At 39.4% G+C, this 23,732-nt stretch overlaps 1 protein-coding gene across 3 annotated transcripts in view; it reads left to right on the forward strand.

Moving 5' to 3' along the window:
• The window catches only part of ADAMTS12 (ADAM metallopeptidase with thrombospondin type 1 motif 12), a 367,651-nt gene that overhangs the window by 269,190 nt on the left and 74,729 nt on the right, over positions 1-23,732 (forward strand). For all 3 annotated transcript variants that reach the window (XM_063619890.1, XM_055246206.1, XM_055246207.1), the window contains 2 exons: positions 7,513-7,757; positions 9,205-9,343. In XM_063619890.1, coding sequence (XP_063475960.1) covers positions 7,513-7,757; positions 9,205-9,343 — 384 coding nt within the window. The remainder of the gene's footprint in view (positions 1-7,512; positions 7,758-9,204; positions 9,344-23,732) is intronic.

Raw genomic sequence — 23,732 nt, forward strand, 5'->3', positions numbered from 1 at the left:
TCATATTTCTGCATTTAACCTGTTTTTTTGTTTTTGTTTGTGTTTTTGTTTTTTTGAGACGGAGTCTCACCCTGTCGCCAGGGTGGAGTGCAGTGCTGCAATCTCAGCTCACTGCAACCTCTGCTGCTGGGTTCAAGCAATTCTCCTGCCTCAGCCTCCCGAGTAGCTGGGACTACAGGTGTGCGCCACCACACCCAGATAATTTTTGTATTTTTAGTAGAGATGGAGTTTCACCATGTTGGCCAGGATGGTCTTGATCTCTTGACCTCGTGATCCACCCACCTTGGCTTCCCAAAGTGCTGGGATCACAGGCATGAGCCACCGTGACCAGCTAACCTGTTTTATTTAATTTTCTTTATGAGTTCCTATCTTGGCCTCTGAAGTGCTGTTCTTCTAATATTATGATAACTCAGTTGAAAACCAGGGTTGTTTTCCCCACGTCTCTACCACTTAACCTTGTAATCCCTTAGGAAATCCAACCCTAATTCTGGGTTCTTTCCTCTGCCCTGGTCTCTTGGGAATGAGAAAGAGGGATTATAAATGTCTTCTGCTCCCCTCTTATTCCTACCCCTTCCTGCCTCCAAGATCTCAATACATCTAGCCACATGTCAACCACTGAGCATTTGACATCTCCCTGTGCCTTTGTGTTTTCCATTCTCTTTCTCCCACGTCCCTTTCCTACAATTCCTTTCCACCAGCTTCTAACAAGAGGGTTATGGTTGCTCACAGTGTGTTACAAGATTCCAATTATCTCACAACCCTCTTTTGAGATAACTGAGACTAAGAGTCTAAATCTAAGGCAATGCATTTTAACTTCTCAAAACATCTACCAGGTACTGTTATTTTTATATATTTCTTCCTCACTCTGTGGTTTGTGAGCCTGTCAAACACTGGTTTGTATCTGAACCAGACACCTACGTGTCACTGCTCTCAAGCCTGGGATCAGACATGGACCAGCCTTTCCCAGGAGCCTGCACACATCAATCATGAGATATTGGCCTGCAGTGAGCATTGTCTCAAATGGACAGCATAAATCTTTAAAAAGACAAGCTGACCACTGTAGATAAATTGCCCAGGGTTAATGGTATAACCTCTTTATGGGCACATTTTTATTAGAAATTTCAAAGACTGGAGACCAAATATGACAGTGAGTAAAGTCCGTTTTTGTGGACCACAAAAACAGTTGGATAAGATGTGTGTTAGCATCAATAATGTATGATGTCTCTTACCACAATCTCAGAAATGAGGGCCTATTTTTTGCCCCATCCTCAAACATCCTGAATATTCTTTTTTTTTTTTTTTGAGATGGAGTCTTGCTCTGTCACCCAGGCTGGAGTGCAGTGGTACGATCTAGGCTCACTGCAATCTCTGCCTCCTGGGCTCAAGCAATTCTCCTGCCTCAGACTCCCTGGTAGCTGGGATTACAGGTACATGACACCACGCCTGGCTAGTTTTTGTATTTTTTTAGTACAAATGGAGTTTCACCATATTGGCCAGGCTGGTCTCAAACTCCTGACCTTATGATCCACCCATCTCAGCCTCCCAAAGCGCTGGGATTACAGGCATGCTGAGTATTCGTTCAGCTCAATGTGCTCAAGACTGGGATAGGGATGGAATAGTTTCTCCAAGTGGTCTCTTGGACCCAGAGACTTCTTGTTTGAGGTCAAAATTATGTTTCTCCTCTTCCCCTCATACTGGTGCAAGCAGCTAATGCTTATACTGGCGAAGATGCAAGAAAATTGATTTGCTAAACAAATATACTCATCATTCTTAATACAGTTGACCCTTGAATAACATGGGGTCGAACCAAATGAGTCTACTTAGTATGAGGATGTTTTTCAATAAATATATTGAAAAATGTTTTGGAGATTTTTGTGACAATTTGAGAAAACTCACAGATGAACTGTGTAGCCTAGACATATAAGAAAAATTAAGAAAAACGTATGTCACGAATGCATAAAATATATGTAGATATTAGTCTTTTTGATCATTTACTACCATAAAATATACACAAATCTATTATAAAAAGTTAAAATCTATTAAAACTTATGAACACAAACACTTACAGACCATACACGGCACCATTTGCAATTGAGAGAAATGTAAACAAACCAAAGATGCAGTATTAAATCATAACTGCATAAAAGTGACTGTAGTAATACTGTACTACCATAATAATTTCATAGCCACCTCCTGTTGCTATTGTGGTGAGCTCAAGTGTTGTAAATATCTGCTTAAAATACTGTGTGATGCTTATCATTTCTATGTGAGGAGATTTGTTCAGTTAATTGTATATCACAGTAAAAAGTGATCTCCTGCAATTCTTGAATATTTTTCATTGTGTTTAGCACAATACCATAAACCTTGAATAACACCATGGGATTCATACAAAGTGCCACTAGTGATGCTGGAAATGCTCCCAAGAAGCAGAGAAAAGTCATGATATTACAGGAAAAAGTTGAATTGCTTGATATGTACCATAGACTGAGGTCTGCAGCTATAGCTGTCTGCTACTTCAAGATAAATGAATCTAGTGTAGAAAAGGAAATTTGTAAAGCCATCACTACAGCTATGCCAGCAGGTACAAAAACCTTGCACTTTTTGTGAAACTTTTTATCTTTCATGTAGCTTTCACATCAGTGCAGGACTGCTATAGGAAAGGCACACCATACCTATAGACTCTGAAATGATTCAACATAAAGCAAAGTCATTGGCCGGGTGCAGTGGCTCACGCCTGTAATCCCAACACTTTGGGAGGCCAAGGAGGGCAGATCATGAGGTCAAGAGATCAAGACCATCCTGGCCAACATGGTGAAACCCTGTCTCTACTGAAAGTACAAAAATTAGCTGGGCGTGGTGGCGTGCGCCGGTAGTCCCAGCTACTCAGGAGGCTGAGGCAGGAGAATCGCTTGAACCCAGGAGGCAGAGGTTGCAGTGAGCCCAGATCGCGCCACTGCACTCCAGCCTGGTGACAGAATGAGACTTCATCTCAAAAAATAAATACATACATACATACATACATACATACATACATACATACATAGCAAAGTCATTATATGACAACTTAAAAGGAAGGAGAGGGACCTAAAGCTGGATAATTTAATACCTGCAAAGTATGATTTGATAATTTTTGAAAGAGGTTTGGTTTTAAAAATGCCAAGATAACAGGAGAAGCAGCTTCTGCAAGAGACATCAGATGAGTCTCCAGCTGCCATTAAGAAAATCCTTGAAGAGAAAAAAAATCTGCCTAAACAGATTTTTAATGTGGATGAAAGTGCCCTATTGTGGGGCAAAAATGCTAAAAAGGACATTTACTAGTAAAGAAGTTAAACGAATACCAGATTTAAGGCAGGAAAGAATAGGCTACCTCTATTGTTTTGTGCAAATGCAGTCAGGTTTTGACCTGTAAAGGAGCTAACCTAACAAGCCTTGAAGGGAAAAGATAAACACAAGCTGCCAGTCTTTTGGTTGTACAAAGAGAAGGCCTGGACAATGAGAATGCTTCTTCTGAACTGGATGCATCGATGCTTTGTCCATAAAGTCAGGAAGTACCTTGCCAGTAAGCAACTGCCTTTTGAAGTTCTTTTGATATTGAACAATGCCCCTGGCTACCCAAAACCCCATGAACTCAGCACCAAAGGCATCAAAGTGGCCTACTTGCCCAGAAACACAGTGTCTCTAATTCAGCCTCTAGATCAGAGGGTCATAAGGATCTTTTATGCTCGTTACACCCAATACTCTTTGGAAAGGAGTGACGACATTATGGAAGAGAACTCTGATAGAAACGTCATGAAAGTCCAGAAGGCTTACAACGTTGAAGATGCCATTGTCCTAGAAAATGCAGAAAACTGTGTCCCAATGTTGTGGATGGCTTCACAGGACTTGTAAAAGAGACAATCAAGGAAATCATGAAAGAGATTGTGAATATGTGAGAAAGGCAGGGGTGAAGGGTTTCAAGATATGGATTTTGGAGAAATTCAAGAGTTGCTAGACACCACACCAGGGGAATTAACAGAAGACAAATTGATGAAGAGAGTGCTTCCGAATAAGGACCAGACAACCATCCCGGAAAGAAGATGGAGAAGAAACAGTGCCAAAAACAAATAGACATTGGACAGTCTAACAGAAGGGTCCTGATTACTCAACACTGCTTTTGCTTTCTTGTATGACATAGACTACTGTATGATACAGACACTGAAACTAAAGCAAATGGTGGAAGAAGGATTGGTACCATATAGAACACTTTTAGAGAAATGAAAAAGCAAAATGTCAGACAGAAATTACAATGAATTTCCACAAAGTTTCACTGAGTGTGTCTGCCTCTCTTCCTCCATCTCCACTTCCTCCACCTCTTCTACCTGAGAGAAAAAGCAACCCCTCCTCTTCATTTTCCTCCTCAGCCTACTCAACATGAAGACAACAAGGATGAAGGTCTTTATGATGATCCACTTCCACTTAATGAATAGTAAATACATTTTCACTATGAATTTCTTAACATTTTATTTTCTCTAGCTTACTTTATCTTAAGAATACAATATATAATGCATATAACACAAAAATATGTATTAGTGGACTGTTGATGTTATTGGTAGAGCTTCTGGTCAAGTAGTTAAGTTTGGAGATAGTCAAAAATTATACACAAACTTTTTTACTTCCATAGGGGCTCAGTACCCTAACCCCTGTGTTGTTTGAGGGCCACTTGTACTTTGGAGCTATTCTTACTGGTCCTTCTTTTATCTACAAGCTATTCAGAAGCAGTAAATTAAGTATGCCTTTTTCAATCTACCCATAATAAATGGTTCTAATTTTGGATTTTCTCTCTTAAGTGGAAGAATAAAAAGCAAACTCTGTTTATTTTTTTTCTATTTAGGTTTTCATTTTTTAAAAGCAAGGAGCAAGGTGGTAGACACAGTATTTCATACCAGTTGATTTACCTGCATCAGCTGTGCTATGAAAAGGCATGCAACATCCTAAGTAAGAAAATGACAAAGGGCTAATATCCAGAATCTACAATGAACTCAAACAAATTTACAAGAAAAAAACAAGCAACCCCATCAAAAAGTGGGCAAAGGATATGAACAGACACTTCTCAAAAGAAGACATTTATGCAGCCAAAAAACACATGAAAAAATGCTCATCATCACTGGCCATCAGAGAAATGCAAATCAAAACCACAATGAGATACCATCTCACACCAATTAGAATGGCCATCATTAAAAAGTCAGGGAACAACAGGTGCTGGAGAGGATGTGGAGAAATAGGAACACTTTTACACTGTTGGTGGGACTGTAAACTAGTTCAACCATTTGTGGAAGTCAGTGTGGCGATTCCTCAGGGATCTAGAACTAGAAATACCATTTGACCCAGCCATCCCATTACTGGGTATACCCAAAGGATTATAAATCATGCTGCTATAAAGACACATGCACACATATGTTTATTGCGGCACCATTCACAATAGCAAAGACTTGGAACCAACCCAAATGTCCAACAATGATAGACTGGATTAAGATAATGTGGCACATATACATCATGGAATACTATGCAGCCATAAAAAATGATGAGTTCATGTCCTTTGTAGGGACATGGATGAAACTGGAAACCATCATTCTCAGCAAACTATCGCAAGGACAAAAAACCAAACACCGCATGTTCTCACTCATAGGTGGGAATTGAACAATGAGAACACATGGACACAGGAAGGGGAACATCACACTCCGGGGCCTGTTGTGGGGTAGGGGGAGGGGGGAGGGGGGAGGGATAGCATTAGGAGATATACGTAATGCTAAATGACGAGTTAATGGGTGCAGCACACCAACATGGCACATGTATACATATGTAACAAACCTGCACATTGTGCACATGTACCCTAAAACTTAAAGTATAATAATAATAAAATTTAAAAAAAAGAAATAAAAAGAAAATGACTGCAGATAGCAACACTTGGAGGGCATTTATTTTTAAAAAACATTAGCCTCAATTACATGTAATCAATATCTTCCCTGAGGTGGTCATACATTAGTGGTTTTAATCAGCTATTCCAGGCAAGTGTTTGAGAGCCAAATGGAACTTAATTAAATACTACACAAGCCACATTTTTGTTCCTCTGGATGAGAGCTGCCAATTTGAAAAATGAGGCTGAGATTGTGATCTGTATCCAGTTTCAAAGCAAATTATTCTTGCTGGACAGGCCAGGGTTTGACCCCCAGTACCCCATACTTTAGCACCAGAGGAAGATGAAGAAATTGAGGCACTTTCAGGTGACAAAGAGGAAGGGCTTGCTCATCAGACCAAATAACCTAGGGCATATCCAGTGGAAAAATGACCAAGATCATCAGTGTCTTAAAACTGTATTTTATATTTTTTTAAAAAGTTGAAAGAACAAAGAATAGTTAGCTTACAAAAGAGGAAAATCACTGACTATTAGAGCTGAGAGGGACCACAGACGTCATCATTCAATCCCCTTCTGTGCAATGAGATTCAAAGAAGTTAGATGAATCAATGAAAGTCATAGAGCTGGTTTGCAGAAATGCAGAGACTAGAATGCAAGTCTTCCAACTCCCATTGCCCCAGAATTCCTTTCACAATGCCGACCTCCAAGTCCATGTTCTTCCCATTTTATGAGGTAATGGTTCTCAAGAAGCATAAATAAGGTGAATGCATAAAATGTTTAGCATAGAGCCTGGCAAACACTGGCAACCACTAAGTGTTAATTCCTTTTTCACCAGTATGCCTCTTACCATAATGACCATTAAACAAGAATAAGACTGTGGCTAGAGTTGATTGTTATCTTTAAGTAAATGTCAACATATGATGCTTTTTCAGAAGGCTGAATTAGAACACGTGAGAATAAATTATAAGTTCCTATTTCAGCAACATAGAAAAAATGAGAAAGAAAACTTTCTAACGAATAGAATCGTCCAACAGTATAAAAGGCTGTACTCAGAGTTGAGTTCCTCATCACAGGCTGTATTCAAGATAGCCAGATGGCAAACAATCTGAGATTCCCTCCAGGATTTTCTTAATGAATGGAAGCTAGGATTACGTTACTTCTAAGAGTCTGTCTTTAACCTGCTGGCAAGAGGGGGAGGGTGAGGAAAAGTATGTATCCAATGCAATGTTTAGGAAGTCTAATTTAATAGCAACAAAGGGAGAAGCAGAAGTACTAGCAGGAAGCTAGCAAGGAGCTTTAGGGTTTTGAACTACCAACATAAAATTACAGAAAAATAAATGCTAGATCAACCACAAAAGCTTCAGAGTCCAATCTGCACTTATTTCACCCCTCCTTACAAAACTGGGCACATGTTGAGTCACAAAACTCCTGAGAATTCTGGTCCTGTCCAAGTTCTCAAAAATCCTCCATAATTAGTGCTTCTGCCAATCCCAGTGGCCACTCAGCAAGGTCACTAAATGATGGGGAGGCTGGAAAGAGGTGAACAATGGGTCAGAAACAGTTTGCATTCAGCTGAGAAGCTGGCATGCCTCTTTCATGACTGTGTCTTCTCTCCTTAGGTTATGTTGACATTGGGCTCATTCCAAAAGGAGCAAGGGACATAAGAGTGATGGAAATTGAGGGAGCTGGAAACTTCCTGGCCATCAGGAGTGAAGACCCTGAAAAATATTACCTGAATGGAGGGTTTATTATCCAGTGGAACGGGAACTATAAGCTGGCAGGGACTGTCTTTCAGTATGACAGGAAAGGAGACCTGGAAAAGCTGATGGCCACAGGTCCCACCAATGAGTCTGTGTGGATCCAGGTAATGCAGAAAGGAGGGAAACTGCTGACATGTGTGCTAGTTAGAATACTTCTCATTTTTCCCCAAGGTATTTCCTAGGGGACATTAAGTCAGAATCTTTAAAACCTCTTTTAGCAAGGAGCAGGAGGGGAATGAGATATTAGTTTGTGCTGTTAATCCTTTATTGCCTAGATATTGCTGAAACCCCCATAACAAAATGCAAGGTGCTCTAAAACCACCCACTGGGAGGTTTGAGTTCAGCTTCTGGGCTGATTTATTTGAGGGTGATTGTTCCTCAAGTCTATTGTTATTGTGGCATGTGTTTCCAAGTAGTTTTCCAGCAATGGGGATAAACTGACATGTTACTCTGCGTTGTCCTCAAACAAAGCATTTGGCTTTGTGAAATTCTTGCTGGAAGGAGGAGTTAGAATACAATATGTGCTCTTCAAAGGTACAAGAAATTTGTGTTTCATATTGGGCACAGAACTGTAGAAAAGGAGTGGAATTAATATACCAATAGCAGCAAGGCAGGTTGAGAATGGCAGATGGCCAAGGAGTTAGATCCAGCCACAGTCTAAAGTTAGAGACATCCTTTTCAAGCCAGAGATCAGAGCACTCACAGATGCTGAAGGTCAAGCATGGCAGCTGTGACCCGTGAGTGTTGGGAGACTTTGATTCTGAAGCAGGCAAGGATTAACGCATGGGAATCCCCAGTCCCGGGGAGCAACCAATCCAATGCCTCTATGTTTAAGGTGAATCCATTTTAAACATGTGATAAGTAGATTGCCTGCATGAGAGGGAAGTAAGGGGAAGATCCCAAGAGCAGCATAGCTAAGCTAAAGCCCATGACCATTGTTAGCTCAGAACTACTATTTGTTAAAGGTACTGAGTAGCCTGAGAGGTAGGGAAAGCCATGGTAAGATGACAATAACAAACATAATACAAGTTAACATTTGCTGAGGCACTGTTCTAACCACTTTACATGTGTTTACTCATTTAACCCTCACAACAATCCTACAAATAGGCACTATTTATTATCCCCACTTTGTATATGGGCAAACTATGGCACTTACCTGTATTCACAAAGCTGGTAAGTGCATAAGAACGCAAAGTAACCTATCGGCCGATTGTTGGAAAGGACAATCCTTGCCATTTCCACAGAGTACTCCCCATATGATTTGATCTCCCCATTTATGTGAACTGAAATTCCCATGAGAATCCAGCCAAGAAATAATTGGATGGAGAATATATAGCTATAGAGGCAGATGTAGATATATAGATATGAACTTAGACACAGACATAGGTATAGACATAGGTAAGACATAGGTATAGATCTATTTAATGGCATTTGTTCCAATGCATGCTCCCATTACTAATTTTAGATGACTGACATTGTGTGGTGTTTTTACATGACTGGCTTACGGTATAAAGTCATGACAGTTTGACATGACCCCCTCCTGCCTTTTAGCTTCTATTCCAGGTAACTAACCCTGGCATCAAGTATGAGTACACAATCCAGAAAGATGGCCTTGACAATGATGTTGAGCAGCAGATGTACTTCTGGCAGTACGGCCGCTGGACAGAGTGCAGTGTGACCTGTGGGACAGGTGAGAAACAGCCACCCTCACTATGAAGCCATGCCAGCCTCAGAGCAGGTCGTAGAGGCGATTACACCAGTGATTTGCTTTGTGCTCTCTGCCCATGGATCTGCAGGGCTCCACCAAGATGGCCAAGGGCCTCTGTGGACAGTGAACATACAGGGGCATGGTTTGAAGAGAGGTAGTTTTTCTTTTATCAACTCTATATACTGGCCTTTTATAGAGCTCATAAAAACTTTGATAAAAGTTTTCAGCAAAACCTTTGTTTGAAGGTTTCATTACATGTCAAACAAAAAGGATTAACAACCACTGCTCTGGTTGAGAACCTGAGGACCACAAAAGCAGAACAGCTTCTCAAACGTGTACCATAAATCATGGCCAAATTCAAACCACAACCAGCTCTTCTGATTCCTAACCCAGTGCTCTTTCTCTATCTCCTATGTATTCATTTTTACACATATAGCAGGGGAGTAGCTTACTCTCACAAAATCAAGCACTGGAGAGGTTCACTTGCTGCCATGTATTAGTTAGGATGGGATAATTTCTGCCACGAGAACAAAAAAATTGAAATCTTAGTAATTCAACACAATGAAGGTTGATTTTTAACCCATTGTATGCCTGAAGCAGGTTAGAAGGCTCTGCTTCATTTCCTACATAAGACATACAAAACACATGGCTTCCAGCTTGCCCCGTAAGGAAAGAAAGATGGGAGAGGCACCCTGACTCTGTTGACAGCCTTGGCCTGGAAGTGCTGCAAGTCACTTCCACTCACATCTCATTGGTTGGCGTTAGTCACATGGGCACCATCTAACTGCAAAGGGAGGCCGGCAATTATGGAGGCGTATGTGGACATTTGAGGAGCATGGAATCTCTCTGCTGCAGTCCTGGATGAACCTTCTCAAACCCTATGAAGGCAGGGGTCAGGGCCTTTTGAATACTTGGGGCTATATCACTCATTTAGGGGGCTTTAGTAATATCGCCATATGCAAAAGCCTCCACCTTTCTTTCTCCTTTGGGTCAGGTCTAAGTCTGTTCTGAAACTTCTTGCCTCTAGCCTGTAACTGCAACCTGCAAAACTAGGACAGCTGCAGAGTGATGTGCCAGAATTGGTGATGTAGCAAAAGGGAAGAAAACTGAAGCAGTGAATGGACCAGAAGACCATGGCCTACTCCCCCACAGGCTTCCCTCTCACATACCGGGTCTCTGCAGCACCTGCACTGGCTTTCCCACCCCTGAGAGTTGTGCACCATCAACCTTATAAACAATTTTTGTATTATCAACTTCTTTCTTTCCCTATTTCAGCACAGAACGCCGAGGTTAGCTTTTAGAATTCATAACAATAAAATTAAATTGTGTGATATTTAACAATGCTAACTAACCCTCTGGAAATCTATCGAGGTCAAAGGTGCAGTCTGGGGCAGCAGCCATGAGCGGTGTTGATAGGAGAGTCAGTCCTGCCATTCCTACCGCTGCCTCTAGCATTTCCAAATGTACTGCCCACTACTGCCCAGGGTCAGGGGCTGGGCTTGGAGTTAGGTGAAGGCAATTTAAGCAGAAAATAAGTGGGTGAAAAAAACGTCCCCTGAGGAGCAACGGGAGGAAAATGAAGTCATTGTGACTGTAGATAGAAATATTTTGTTGATTTGTCATCCCCTTTGTTCTCATCTTTCTGTGAAGTACAAGTTTAAGCTCTAAGTCATTTGTCGCAGGACACCATGGAATGAAACACCAGTGCTGATGGCAGGGACTCCTGAAAGAAACAAGAGAACATCCTCCACTTGCTTCTGTTTCAAGATAGAATGGACCCTTTGCATCACACACACAATATTTCAGAACATCAGGAATCAAGAGATAAGTGGCTGACGTGTGCAGTGATCATAAAAAGACATCTGAAGTCAGCTAGGAAATTGGAAATTCTTACCAGATGTGAATCAGACATTTGGTTTTGTTACAGCCTAAGCCTTCAGCAGCACCTCCACCTACCTAGGTAAATGTCACTCTGATTACTAAGCCTTAATGGAAAAGATCACAGTGCTCACATGCTCACCTGAACTTCAGCCACACTGTTTGTTTGAGTGAGGGTGAATCTTACTCTGGCAAAGGAGAAAGACAGCAGCATATCTACTGTAATGCTCTCAAACATGGAGGATGAAATGCTATTATTCACACAGGACACACATTGCTAAATGTAACATTGGAAGGTTGCCTGAAACACTGAATCATTCAGTGATAGATTTTGATTTCATTTAAGCTAAAACTTTCTACACTGTAAAAGTAAGTTAAACACATTACTGAAACATGAAAAATTGTCACCACCCTAACACATGCACTTTTGCTACTTTGCTTTTCTTTCTTTTCAGTGCATTTTTTCTAATCATAGATGTATATAGTTGTGTGTATATGGATGCATTTATGTACATTACACACATATATTTTCACTTATCACAATACGGATGCTTTTTCATGTGTTAGACAATCTTCATAGCTATCAATTTTAAGGATGCATTTAATTTGCTGAAAAGATAAAGCAAAACTTACTTAACCAATTCCTTATTGCTGTTCTTCTGATGAGCATTTGGGGACCTGTGTAAAAAAATGGTCTCCAGAGTTTTAATTTCTATGTGAAATTTCTAGGTTCAAAGAATGTAAAATACTCTGATAATTGACTTATACCAAATTACCAGATAATATTAACTTATTACCAAATTGATTTCCATAGTAAATGGGTTACAAATAGGTGGTAGCAATTATTTTATTTTTTTAATTATTGTGTTATTTTAGTTTTACTGAGAAACATTTCAAACATACTAGCAAAATAGAGAATGTAGTAACAAATTCCTTTGTACTAACCACTCAGCTTTATTGCTGTTACCATTTTGCTGTTTGTTTCAATCTTTACTCTTAAAGACAAAAACAAAAATCCCACAACTACAAACAAGAAGTGCATCCCACCTCCACTTCCTTCACTTTTTCCCCAGAGTTAACTAGGGTTGTGAAACTAGTGTTTATTATTCTCATGGATATGGTTAAATACTTTTACTATACATGTGTATAGCCATACACCTTATATAGGATTATGTCTCAGGCATTTAAGCTTTCTGCAAATAGTATCATATGCACTAAACCATGCTTTGCCTTTTTTTTCCCTCAACATTATGCTTTTAAGGTAAATCCACATTGATTAAAGTAGCTCTAGTACTTTTTTTTTCTGTCGCCCAGGCTGGAGTGGAGTGGCACGATCTCGGCTCATTGAAACTTCTGCCTCGGGGTTCAAGTAATCTCTTGCCTCAGCCTCCCGAGTAGCTGAGATTACAGGCATGCACCATCACATCCAGCTAATTTTTGTATTTTAGTAGAGACAGCGTTCACCATGTTGTCCAGGCTGGTCTCAAACTCCTGACCTCAAGTGATCCGCCTGCCTCGGCCTCCCAAAGTGCTGGAATTACAGGCATGAGCCACTGTGCCCAGTCTCTCATACATTTATTTTAAGGATTGTGTACTATTCTATTGCATGAATATATCATGATTTATTTATACATTCTACTATTTTGAAGCTATAAATATTTCTGCAATTCTGTAATGAATACCTTATGATTATTCCCTTATTACCTCAATATTTGGGCTTCTTTAATATGTATACCCAAAAGTAAAATTCCTAGGTCATACAGTCTGTGCATATTGGAGGAGTAAATCTGTGAACTCATAGGGTGCCATGGAATATTTTAAATTTTCCAGGGAAACAATGAAATGTTAAAGGGAAACACAGTAAGAGTTAACATTTCTTGGACATCATGTGTCTACTACCAGCTCGAGGTAGTTCAAGGTTAGGTCATACTACACTCTTTTCAATGACATTCTATGTTTGTGAAACTGGTTTTTCAGTGGTTGCTGTGATTAAAAAATCAAGTACACCTAAAAATCAATGTGAAACCGGAAATATGGTGTCTCATTCCAAGATTTGAAAAGTTGTACAGTATCCAATAGATGCACACATCTCATCAAGTTAATTTAAAATGAAACAAAAATACTATTTTGTTTTTCTTTTTTTTTTTTTTTTTGTTTGAGACGGAGTTTTGTTCTTGTTGCCCAGGCTGTAGTGCAATGGCTCAATCTCAGCTCACCGCAACCTCTGCCTCCCGGGTTCAAGTGATTCTCTCTTGCCTCAACCTCCCAAGTAGCTGGGATTACAGACATACACCACCATGCCTGGCTAATTTTGTAGTTTTAGTAGAGATGGGGTTTCTCCATGTTGGTCAGGCAGGTCTCGAACTCCCGACCTCAGGTGATCTGCCCGCTTTGGCCTCCCAAAGTGCTGGGATTAAAGGCATGAGCCACCATGCCTGGCCAGTTTTTCAATTTATATGTATTATTTTTTCAGATGGCTACTAAGTTGTTGGACCATAAATCTTTATTAAGACTGAATTATTTAATGAATGGAACTGTTAAATGTTTTATTTTGCACAGAGGCCGCATGAAAAATGACGGAAACATGGAGGGCAATATGAACCAAAAATGTTGCAAGTCTCTGTTCTAGTCTTTGCCTTGTCTTTTAAACTTTGTTTATGTTGACTTATTTACATTAAGCAGAACTCATATTAAGTAGAAATATTACACTTTGTGAGGCAGGAAATCACTTGTGCTCAGGATTTCGAGATCAGCCTGGACAACATGGTGAAACTCTGTCTCTACAAAAAATCCAAAACTTAGCCAGGTGTGGTGGTGGTGGTGGTGGGCGCCTGTAGTCCCAGCTACTGTGGGGGCTGAGGCATGAGGATTACTTGAGCCCAGGAGGTTGAGGCTGCAGTGAGCCAACATCCTGCCACTGCACTCCAGCCTGGGCAACAGAGTGAGAACCTGAGTCAAAAAAAAAAAAAAGTTAAATTTTTAATATTATGAATTTCGTCTGTTTTCCCTTTACAGTTTGTGCTTTTGGTGTCTTAACTAAAAATACTTTTCTATCCTATATGTAGATATGATCCTATATTTTCTTCTAAAAGTTTTTAATTTCACATAGGGAGTTTAACCCACGTAAATTTATTTTTGTGTGAGGTATAAAGTAGGAATCCAGTTTCCTTAGGAATAATCAATTATTCCAACCACGTTTATTTAATATGACAACCCCTCCTTGTTGGCACTTTTAAAACTGTTATTATTTTAATATCTTATTTTAAAGAAATTGCTGAGAATTTGACAAAACTAATGTGGATGGCTATAACTGCACTTGACAATATCTGTATGGGGGAGGAGGTGAAATCTCTAGACAGTACTTAGAAATTAGTGCTCTCATCCCATCCTACCTACGTGTAATTCAGGTTAAATGTGTGCGCATCCTAGTAGCTGGAACGTCTGTTTCTAGCTTGTTGTTTCTCTTGGCTGCTTTTCAATTGGATTTCCTCCATCAGATTCCAGGCTTGTCACCACAGCCAGGGTTCGTTAAACATCACCACTGTCCTGCATTAAATAGGAGGGCCGGGACTAAGCTAATAACTCACCCGCCTTTCTGATCGAGTGATGCTCTCCATGATCACTTACCATGCAGGCTCCTTGGGAGGGTGCTTTTCTTTGTACCTCTGGGTGGAACTGGTTTTCTTTCCTCTTGTTCCTGCAATTGCATGTGTAAAGATGGAGTTCATTGTGGCTTCTCTGGGGCAACTTTGTGTGATGCTTTGCTACTGTCAGAGAGTCAAAGGAACGGCATCTCAAACAACAAACTCACTGGGTCCTATCTGTGAGAACTCTAAGCATGATAAGTGATAATTTTCTTTTGTTTTCCTTTTTCCGTCCAGTTTGGTAAGTATATCTGTAAAAAGACCCAACTTTTTAGGAATTGTAGTCATTAGAATCTTATTAGCTTGGTTTTTAAAGCACAGTATTCTATTAAAATGATCAGACTCCGTCTTCATCTACCTCTGATTATTTGCCAACTTGTAATTTTAATTATAATATTTGTGTGCACGTCTTATCTCCTTTGCCAGATTGTAAACTCCTGAATGACAGGTTCTATGCTTGATGCTTTTTGTGTGTCTTTCCTCCTTCCCAGGTGTGGCACAGTGCTACTTACTGGTTTATTCTAAAGAATGTTACAAAGGAAACAGATGAAGAAATGCATAGGGCATTTGGAAATGCCTGAGTGGAAAGGTGACAGAGCTTCCATGCCCCCTCTGGGTGCTCCACCCTCCAGGAACTTACATGCGTTCAGCCATCTGGAAGCTCTTTCACTGGCATTTATCCAATTTGCTTATAGGTGTGGGTCTATTTCTGGGCTCCTATTCTGTTGCATTGATCTAGTTCTCTAATTTTTGCAGCTTTATATATGTGTTAGTATTAAAATTCCTTATCTAGTTCTTTCTCTTTAAAAATCTGCTTATCTATTCCTGGCCTTTGCTTATTTACTAAATTTTAGGATCAATTTGTAAAACTCCAAGAAAATCCTTATTGGAATTGTGATCAATTTGTGTGTTACTTATATGAGGATTGATACCTTTAAAACTGAGTTTTCCTGGGTCTGAATACATACAGCTAACTAGGGAGGTGAAAGATGTCTACAAGGAGAACCACAAAACACTGCTCAAAGAACTCAGAGATAACACACAAAAAATGGAAAAACATTCCATGCTCATGGAAAGGAAGCTTCATTATCATTAAAATGGCCATACTGCCCAAAGCAATTTACAGATTCAATGCTATTCCTATTAAACTACCATTTAGATTCTTCACAGAACTAGAAAAAAGTATTTTAAAATTCATATGGAACCGAAAAAGAGCCTGAATAGCCAAGGTATGAATACAATAGATCTCTCTATTCAGGTCTTTGGGATTCTTTAAGAATTATTTTCTCCTTAGAGATACATAGGAATGCTCTTGATTTTTGTGTTTTAATTTTGTATCCAGTAACCTTGCTGAACTCTATTATTAGTTCTCAGTTTGTCTGTAGAATTTTTTGAATTTTTGTTTCAGTAATAAGAAAATTTTTATCTCCTCTCCAGATGTTTTACTTTTTGTTTTTTGAAGTCATTGCATTGCATTGCATTGGGCCTCTAACAGAGTGCTGAATGGAATAGATCACAATAGACAATAAGAGACATGTATACCTTTCTGCTGACTTTGATAAGAATGCTTCAGATGATCCTTATCAGCAAAAAAAAATTTTCTTCCATTCCTGGCTTATTACCTTATTATAAATGAGTGTTGAATCTGTTTAATTTTTTTTGCATCTACTGAGATGATCACATAGTTTTTCTCCATTAATATGCTAAAAGAGTTGGTTATTTCATGAATAGATTTTCTGTTATTGAATGTACTGGCATTCCTTTGACAAAGCTTACTTAATGTGGTATAAATTCATACATGTATTATATACACTGTTGAGTTCTGTTTGCTAATATTTCACTTAGGACTTTTGCATCACATTCATGAATGAGATCTATCTTTAATATTCTCTTCCAGCACTCTCCTTGTTCAGTTGGGTATCAAAGTTATAGAAGGCTAATAAATGAGTTGGGTTACTTTTCCTCTTTTTTCTCTGCAACTTTATATAAAATAAGAATAACAATGGTTTGTGTCCGTTGCTGTTCTTGCTTACAAAGAAATTTCTCCACTGGTTCTAGTCAGTCCTACTTTGGTTAGGTGGGGGAGATTTTTCTTCATGCTTCTGTCCTCACATAGGACTCATGAATGCATTCAAAGGTAAGTTGTCTGCAGATCAAGTGGCTAGAGTGGGCACGCAGTGGTCTGTGCATGAAGGCAACTCATCCTTACAGTTTCTTCACACTTCTCCTTGACCATATGGGTCAATAGGTACTCCTCATTTTCTCATTCATTTATATTTTTCTTTCTTCCTGTTGACTGGCTACTATTTTCCTATAAGATAGAGAAGCATTCAGGTAAGTGTCTCCTGCAATTGTATAAAATCTTCCCTGGTCCCATGGCTCTCTTTCTCATTCTTAAGTAATAAATAGTCCTATTAGTATGTCATGGTAGTTCATTAAGATTGTAGCCTCCGGGATGGGTGCAGTGGCTCACGCCTGTAATCCCAACACTTTGGGAGGCAGATCACCTGAGGTCAGGAGTTTGAGACCAGCCTGGCTAACATGGTGAAACCCCATCTCTACAAAAATTACAAAAATTAGCCGGGCGTGGTGATGCGCGCCTGTAGTCCCAGCTACTTGGGAGGCTGAGGCAGGAGATTTGCTTGAACCGGGGAGGCAGAGGTTGCAGTGAGTCGAGATTGCACCTCTGCATTCCAGGCTGGGCAACAGAGCTAGGCTCCATCTCAAAAAAAGATTGTGGCCTCTGGGACCAGACTGTTCAGATTTAAATCCCAGCTTAACCAGCTATCAACTATATAACCTTGTATAACTTCTTTGTGCTTCAATTTTTTATCTATAAATGTGAGAAATTTTGTATGGTTGGTAGGAGAATTAAATGAATGAATATATGTAAAATGTAATTGTTAAAAAGCAGTGCCAGAAAATTCTTAGTAATTATCTATTTAAATACTACTCATTGATTTTCGTCTTTATTCTCTGTTCCGTGACTCCTATTATATGAATGCTGAAACTTCTCGATCTACCCTGTACACATCTTAAATGCTTTTATATGTTTCAAATATTTTTTCTTTTCGAACTAAATTCTGAGTTCCTCAGAACTTTATTCAACATCGCTCACTTACTCTTCAACTGTGTCCTGTCTAGAATTTACCCTCACCACAGCATTTTTTATTTCAATGACTATATATTTTCCCCAAGTTTTCTAGTTGTCATTTTTATATGTATCTATTCTTGTTTCTTTCATTTTTAAAATTTATTATGCTCGACTAATAGAAATTATATCTTTTTTAAATTTATTGGAACATCCTCAACATTTTATTTCTGTGTGGGAGAAAAACACAAGAGGTAAGGAGAAGATATCCAAAGTTTTTGCAGCAGTCAAGGGAAATAATACAGTGGCTAGAACTGAAATTAAAGTGACATAGATGGAAAAATTGTACAAATGTGGAGCTATTTAGGAAATAGGCTAGACTGAGTTCAGTGGTTGATTCCATTTATCTATTAGTGGAGAGTGATGTGAGCATAGGGAAGATTGAAAGGTAACACCCTGTGTGCTCCGTTGGGTAAGTAACCAAATGGTGGTGTCATTCACTGTGGCGAAGAACATATAACAAGAAACAGGTCTGAAGAAGAGTTTATTTTTATGTATGTCTAATTAAAATGCCAAAGGCAGTAACATGCTTATTTTAAAGCTTATCAGAGTACCCTATCAAATTTATTTCACCCAGAGTGGATTCCTATTCTAATTACTTTGTAGCTTGTCTTAGCATTCGATTTCTCTAAATGTTTTTGGAATTATAATTTACAGGCTTGATTAGAGTGTAATTTCCTTTTAGTGGCTTTTTCTTTTTTCTCTCTCCTGCCTCTTTTCTCCCATCTCCTGTCTGTATGCACCCCACCCTTTCTAATACTTTTGCAGTTTTACCTGACCACACTGCAGGGCCTCATTTCAGGACCAGGATTTGTCATGATTGTTTAGAACTGCTGTCTCATGGTGACATTGACAATATACCGGATAAAGTGATGGAGCCAGCAGGTAGGTCAGCTGAGCTCTTGATTAGAAATTGAATTCTTGTCTTGCTAACTTCCCAGGCCTAAAACTTTTCAAAAGTGATTGTGCTAAGTAGGGTGGCAGGGGTGGGTGGGGGGGTTGTTCTTTCTTTTCTTTTCTTTTTTTTTTTTTTTTTAATTTTGAGATGGAGTTTTGGTCTTTTTGCCCAAGCTAGAGTGCAGTGGCATAATTTCCACTCACTGCAACCTCCACCTCCCAGGTTCAAGCGATTCTCCTGCCTCAGCCTGCCGAGTAGCTGGGATTACAGGCATGCGCCACCACACCCAGCTAATTTTGTAATTTTAGTAGATACTGGGTTTCACCATGTTGGCCAGGCTGGTCTCGAACTCCTGACCTCAGGTGATCTGCCCACTTCATTCCTGCTCCTTCAGATGATTTTTATCAGGGAAAATAAATTTTCTTCTATTCCTAGTTTATGACATCTTTCATTGTAAATGAGTGTTCAATCTGATATTTTTCTGTATCTACTGAGATGATCATGTTTTATATCTATTAATATGCCAATTTGGTTACTCCATGAATAGATGTTCTGTTACTGAGCTGTACTGGCATTCCTTGGATAGAGTTTACTTAATATGATATAAGTTCATACTTATATTAACTGCATTCACTCTTGATGAGTTCTAGGCCTAAGAAGGTAGTAAGACACAAACAAGGCCAGGAACCTGACAGAGCTCTGCTTAAGTTAAGCACTTCACTTAAGTTCTGCTCAGTATTTTGCAGGGCTATTTGACTACATCGGAGTGTGGTGCCTTATTTTTTGTATTTTATAATATAATTTTGTTTACATGTTTATATGTTATATATGACTGTTACACATTTGGAACAAAGAAGTATTTAAGCATAAATTCACTAAGATGTTGTTTTCTGATTTTGAATTTTTAAAATATTACCTTTGTTCTAGATCGGAGATCCATGTGAAAAACTGGCAAGACAATAGTCTAAACTGAGCTCACTTGTAGGAGAGCCAGCCTATTTTCCACAGTTTATTGCTCAGAGGTAAAGGGCACTCTCAGAGAATGCCAGTGACAGCTTTATCTCCAAGCCAGTATCTGTTCTTCTCTCCCCTCAGCTGCATTTGCTTTTACTTCTGCCTTACCATGGGGAGTGACGCTCTGACTTTAGTGGAATTTAGGACTGAGTACTCCTCAGGAAACTTGGAAGAGAATTACCATGCATTATGGAAGGCTTAATGAAAGTAATTTATCTGAGTCACCCATCAAAATATCACCAATGAAAGTTCAGCCAATAGATTATCTGTGAAGAAACATCTGCAGAAATGGCTTGACACAGATATTCGTCTCCACAGGAAGCTTCAGGACTCCTTATAAGAAAATATTTGAGCAGAAGCTCGGGATCACTTTTAGAGAGATGCAAAAGCCACCTTTTTGCCTCATTGCAACCCTAGTACTGCAGAGTTCTGTCAGTTATAATAGAGTCTAAACAACATTTCCTGTGTCCTGGAATGGCCCTCCTGCTGAAAAATAGCTCCTCACTTCTGAACGTGACCTTTGCCGTTTTTGTGCTCAGTGATCTTGATTCTGCGTTTTGGGGCCTGTAGGTACAACAGTGGCCTACACAAAAGAGAGAACACTTCTCCTGCCCTACCCTGGGCTTCTCCTTTTCATTTATCTCCTGGGTAAATTCTCTCTGGAGTTTAGTCATTGTCCCTTTGTTCAAAAAATGTCATGTGCTGGTAGGAAACGCAAATATTGAAAACTGCAAAGACCATGCCTGCAAAGTTCCTGGAGATTGTTTGACTGTTCTAAACTGAATTATAAACTAGATCACATTCATTGGAAATAAATTAGTGTGGAGCAGATACTTCTGTTTACTGAAACTAGTTCCTACAGGATTTATCCAATAGTATTCCTACTAAAGCTCAGTGTAACCGTGCTTGAGATAATGTCCACATATCCTTGATAAAGCACGAGATTCATAAATAGAAGCACCTATTCCGCTATAACCCTGATTTGTGACCATATACTGATACTTAGAAAGCAGAATACACTTCTTTGGAAACTCAGAGTCAGATACTTATTTAACATTTTCAAAGTGCACTCATATTGGTGCTAATCCATCTGACTTTGTCCACCATAATGGTCAGGTAGGATCAACCAAGTTGAGATATTGATCTGTCATAATGTAGGACTTCATAAAGATAATAGTAGGATGAATTCAGATGATTTTAATGGAATTAAGTTATTGGAATTGAGAGATAGATGCTCTAGAATGAGGATCGTATAGTTTACTGAATGCAAAAATATATAAAATAAACTACTAGTAATATACAGTGGAGGTCTGATAACCTTTCTGTTGTTGTAGTTCACTAATGAAGAAATGAGAATCCTTAATCAGAGTGGATAACCTAATGGTCTGTTATTTAGCCAGTCTTCCTAGTTCCGTTTTTACCCTGTGTGGCCAGCAGAGATTTATCCTGCCCTTATTTCGAGGCCTTAGTTTCGTTCTCTAATAATGCGGTTGCCTGGAATTTCTCAGTTGGTTTCTGTGGAGCTTTGCCTTGCTCAGTGTGTTCTGTGGAATGCTGACTGCCTGCTTTTCTTGTTAACGCATGAGAGCTGTGAGGCATTGTTGGCCTCTGATTTTCTTTAAGTGAATGAGGTCCCTGACTTGGACACAGAAAGGGAGTCATAATCAGGCAGGAATACTTCTTGATTGTGGTGAATTTTGAAAATATCGCCTTCATAGGGCAGAATCTTTTTCTACCTAAGACTATTAAACATTCTTTAAGCACCTTATTTAAGCATTTCTTTTTTTTTTTTTTAACATTTTTTTTTTTTTATTATACTTTAGGGTTTTAGGGTACATGTGCACAATGTGCAGGTTTGTTACATATGTATCCATGTGCCATGTTGATTTCCTGCACCCATTAACTCGTCATTTAGCATTAGGTGTATCTCCTAATGCTGTCCCTCCCCCCTCCCCCCACCCCACAACAGTCCCCGGAGCGTGATGTTCCCCTTCCTGTGTCCATGAGTTCTCATTGTTCAATTCCCACCTATGAGTGAGAACATGCGATGTTTGGTTTTTTGTCCTTGCGATAGTTTACTGAGAATGATGTTTTCCAGTTTCATCCATGTCCCTACAAAGGACACGAACTCATCATTTTTTATGGCTGCATAGTATTCCATGGTGTATATGTGCCACATTTTCTTAATCCAGTCTATCGTTGTTGGACATTTGGGTTGGTTCCAACTCTTTGCTATTGTGAATAGTGCTGCAATAAACATACATGTGCATGTGTCTTTATAGCAGCATGATTTATAGTCCTTTGGGTATATACCCAGTAATGGGATGGCTGGGTCAAATGGTATTTCTAGTTCTAGATCCCTGAGGAATCGCCACACTGACTTCCACAATGGTTGAACTAGTTTACAGTCCCACCAACAGTGTAAAAGTGTTCCTATTTCTCCACATCCTCTCCAGCACCTGTTGTTTCCTGATTTTTTAATGATGGCCATTCTAACTGGTGTGAGATGGTATCTCACTGTGGTTTTGATTTGCATTTCTCTGATGGCCAGTGATGCGGAGCATTTCTTCATGTGTTTTTTGGCTGCATAAATGTCTTCTTTTGAGAAGTGTCTGTTCATGTCCTCTGCCCACTTTTTGATGGGGTTGTTTGTTTTTTTCTTGTAAATTTGTTTGAGTTCATTGTAGATTCTGGATATTAGCCCTTTGTCAGATGAGTAGGTTGCAAAAATTTTCTCCCATTGTGTAGGTTGCCTGTTCACTCTGATGATAGTTTCTTTTGCTGTGCAGAAGCTCTTTAGTTTAATGAGATCCCATTTGTCGATTTTGGCTTTTGTTGCCATTGCTTTTGGTGTTTTAGACATGAAGTCCTTGCCCACGCCTATGTCCTGAATGGTATTACCTAGGTTTTCTTGTAGGATTTTAATGGTTTTAGGTCTAACATATAAGTCTTTAATCCATCTTGAATTAATTTTTGTATAAGGTGTAAGGAAGGGATCCAGTTGCAGCTTTCTACATATGGCTAGCCAGTTTTCCCAGCACCATTTATTAAATAGGGAAGCCTTTCCCCATTTCTTGTTTTTGTCAGGTTTGTCAAAGATCAGATAGTTGTAGCTATGCGGCATCATTTCTGAGGGCTCTGTTCTGTTCCACTGATCTATGTCTCTGTTGTGGTACCAGTACCATGCTGTTTTGGTTACTGTAGCCTTGTAGTATAGTTTAAAGTCAGGTAGCGTGATGCCTCCAGCTTTGTTCTTTTGGCTTAGGATTGACTTGGCGATGTGGGCTCTTTTTTGGTTCCATAGGAACTTTAAAGTAGTTTTTTCCAATTCTGTGAAGAAAGTCATTGGTAGCTTGATGGGGATGGCATTGAATCTATAAATTACCTTGGGCAGTATGGCCATTTTCACGATATTGATTCTTCCAACCCATGAGCATGGAATGTTCTTCCATTTGTTTGTATCCTCTTTTATTTCATTGAGCAGTGGTTTGTAGTTCTCCTTGAAGAGGTCCTTCACATCCCTTGTAAGTTGGATTCCTAGGTATTTTATTCTCTTTGAAGCAATTGTGAATGGGAGTTCACTCATGATTTGGCTCTCTGTTTGTCTGTTATTGGTGTACAAGAATGCTTGTGATTTTTGTACATTAATTTTGTATCCTGAGACTTTGCTGAAGTTGCTAATCAGCTTAAGGAGATTTTGGGCTGAGACAATGGGGTTTTCTAGATATACAATCATGTCATCTGCAAACAGGGACAATTTGACTTCCTCTTTTCCTAATTGAATAC

This window comes from Symphalangus syndactylus, chromosome 16, assembly GCF_028878055.3.
Source record: "Symphalangus syndactylus isolate Jambi chromosome 16, NHGRI_mSymSyn1-v2.1_pri, whole genome shotgun sequence".
In the NCBI taxonomy this organism is placed as follows: domain Eukaryota; kingdom Metazoa; phylum Chordata; class Mammalia; order Primates; family Hylobatidae; genus Symphalangus; species Symphalangus syndactylus.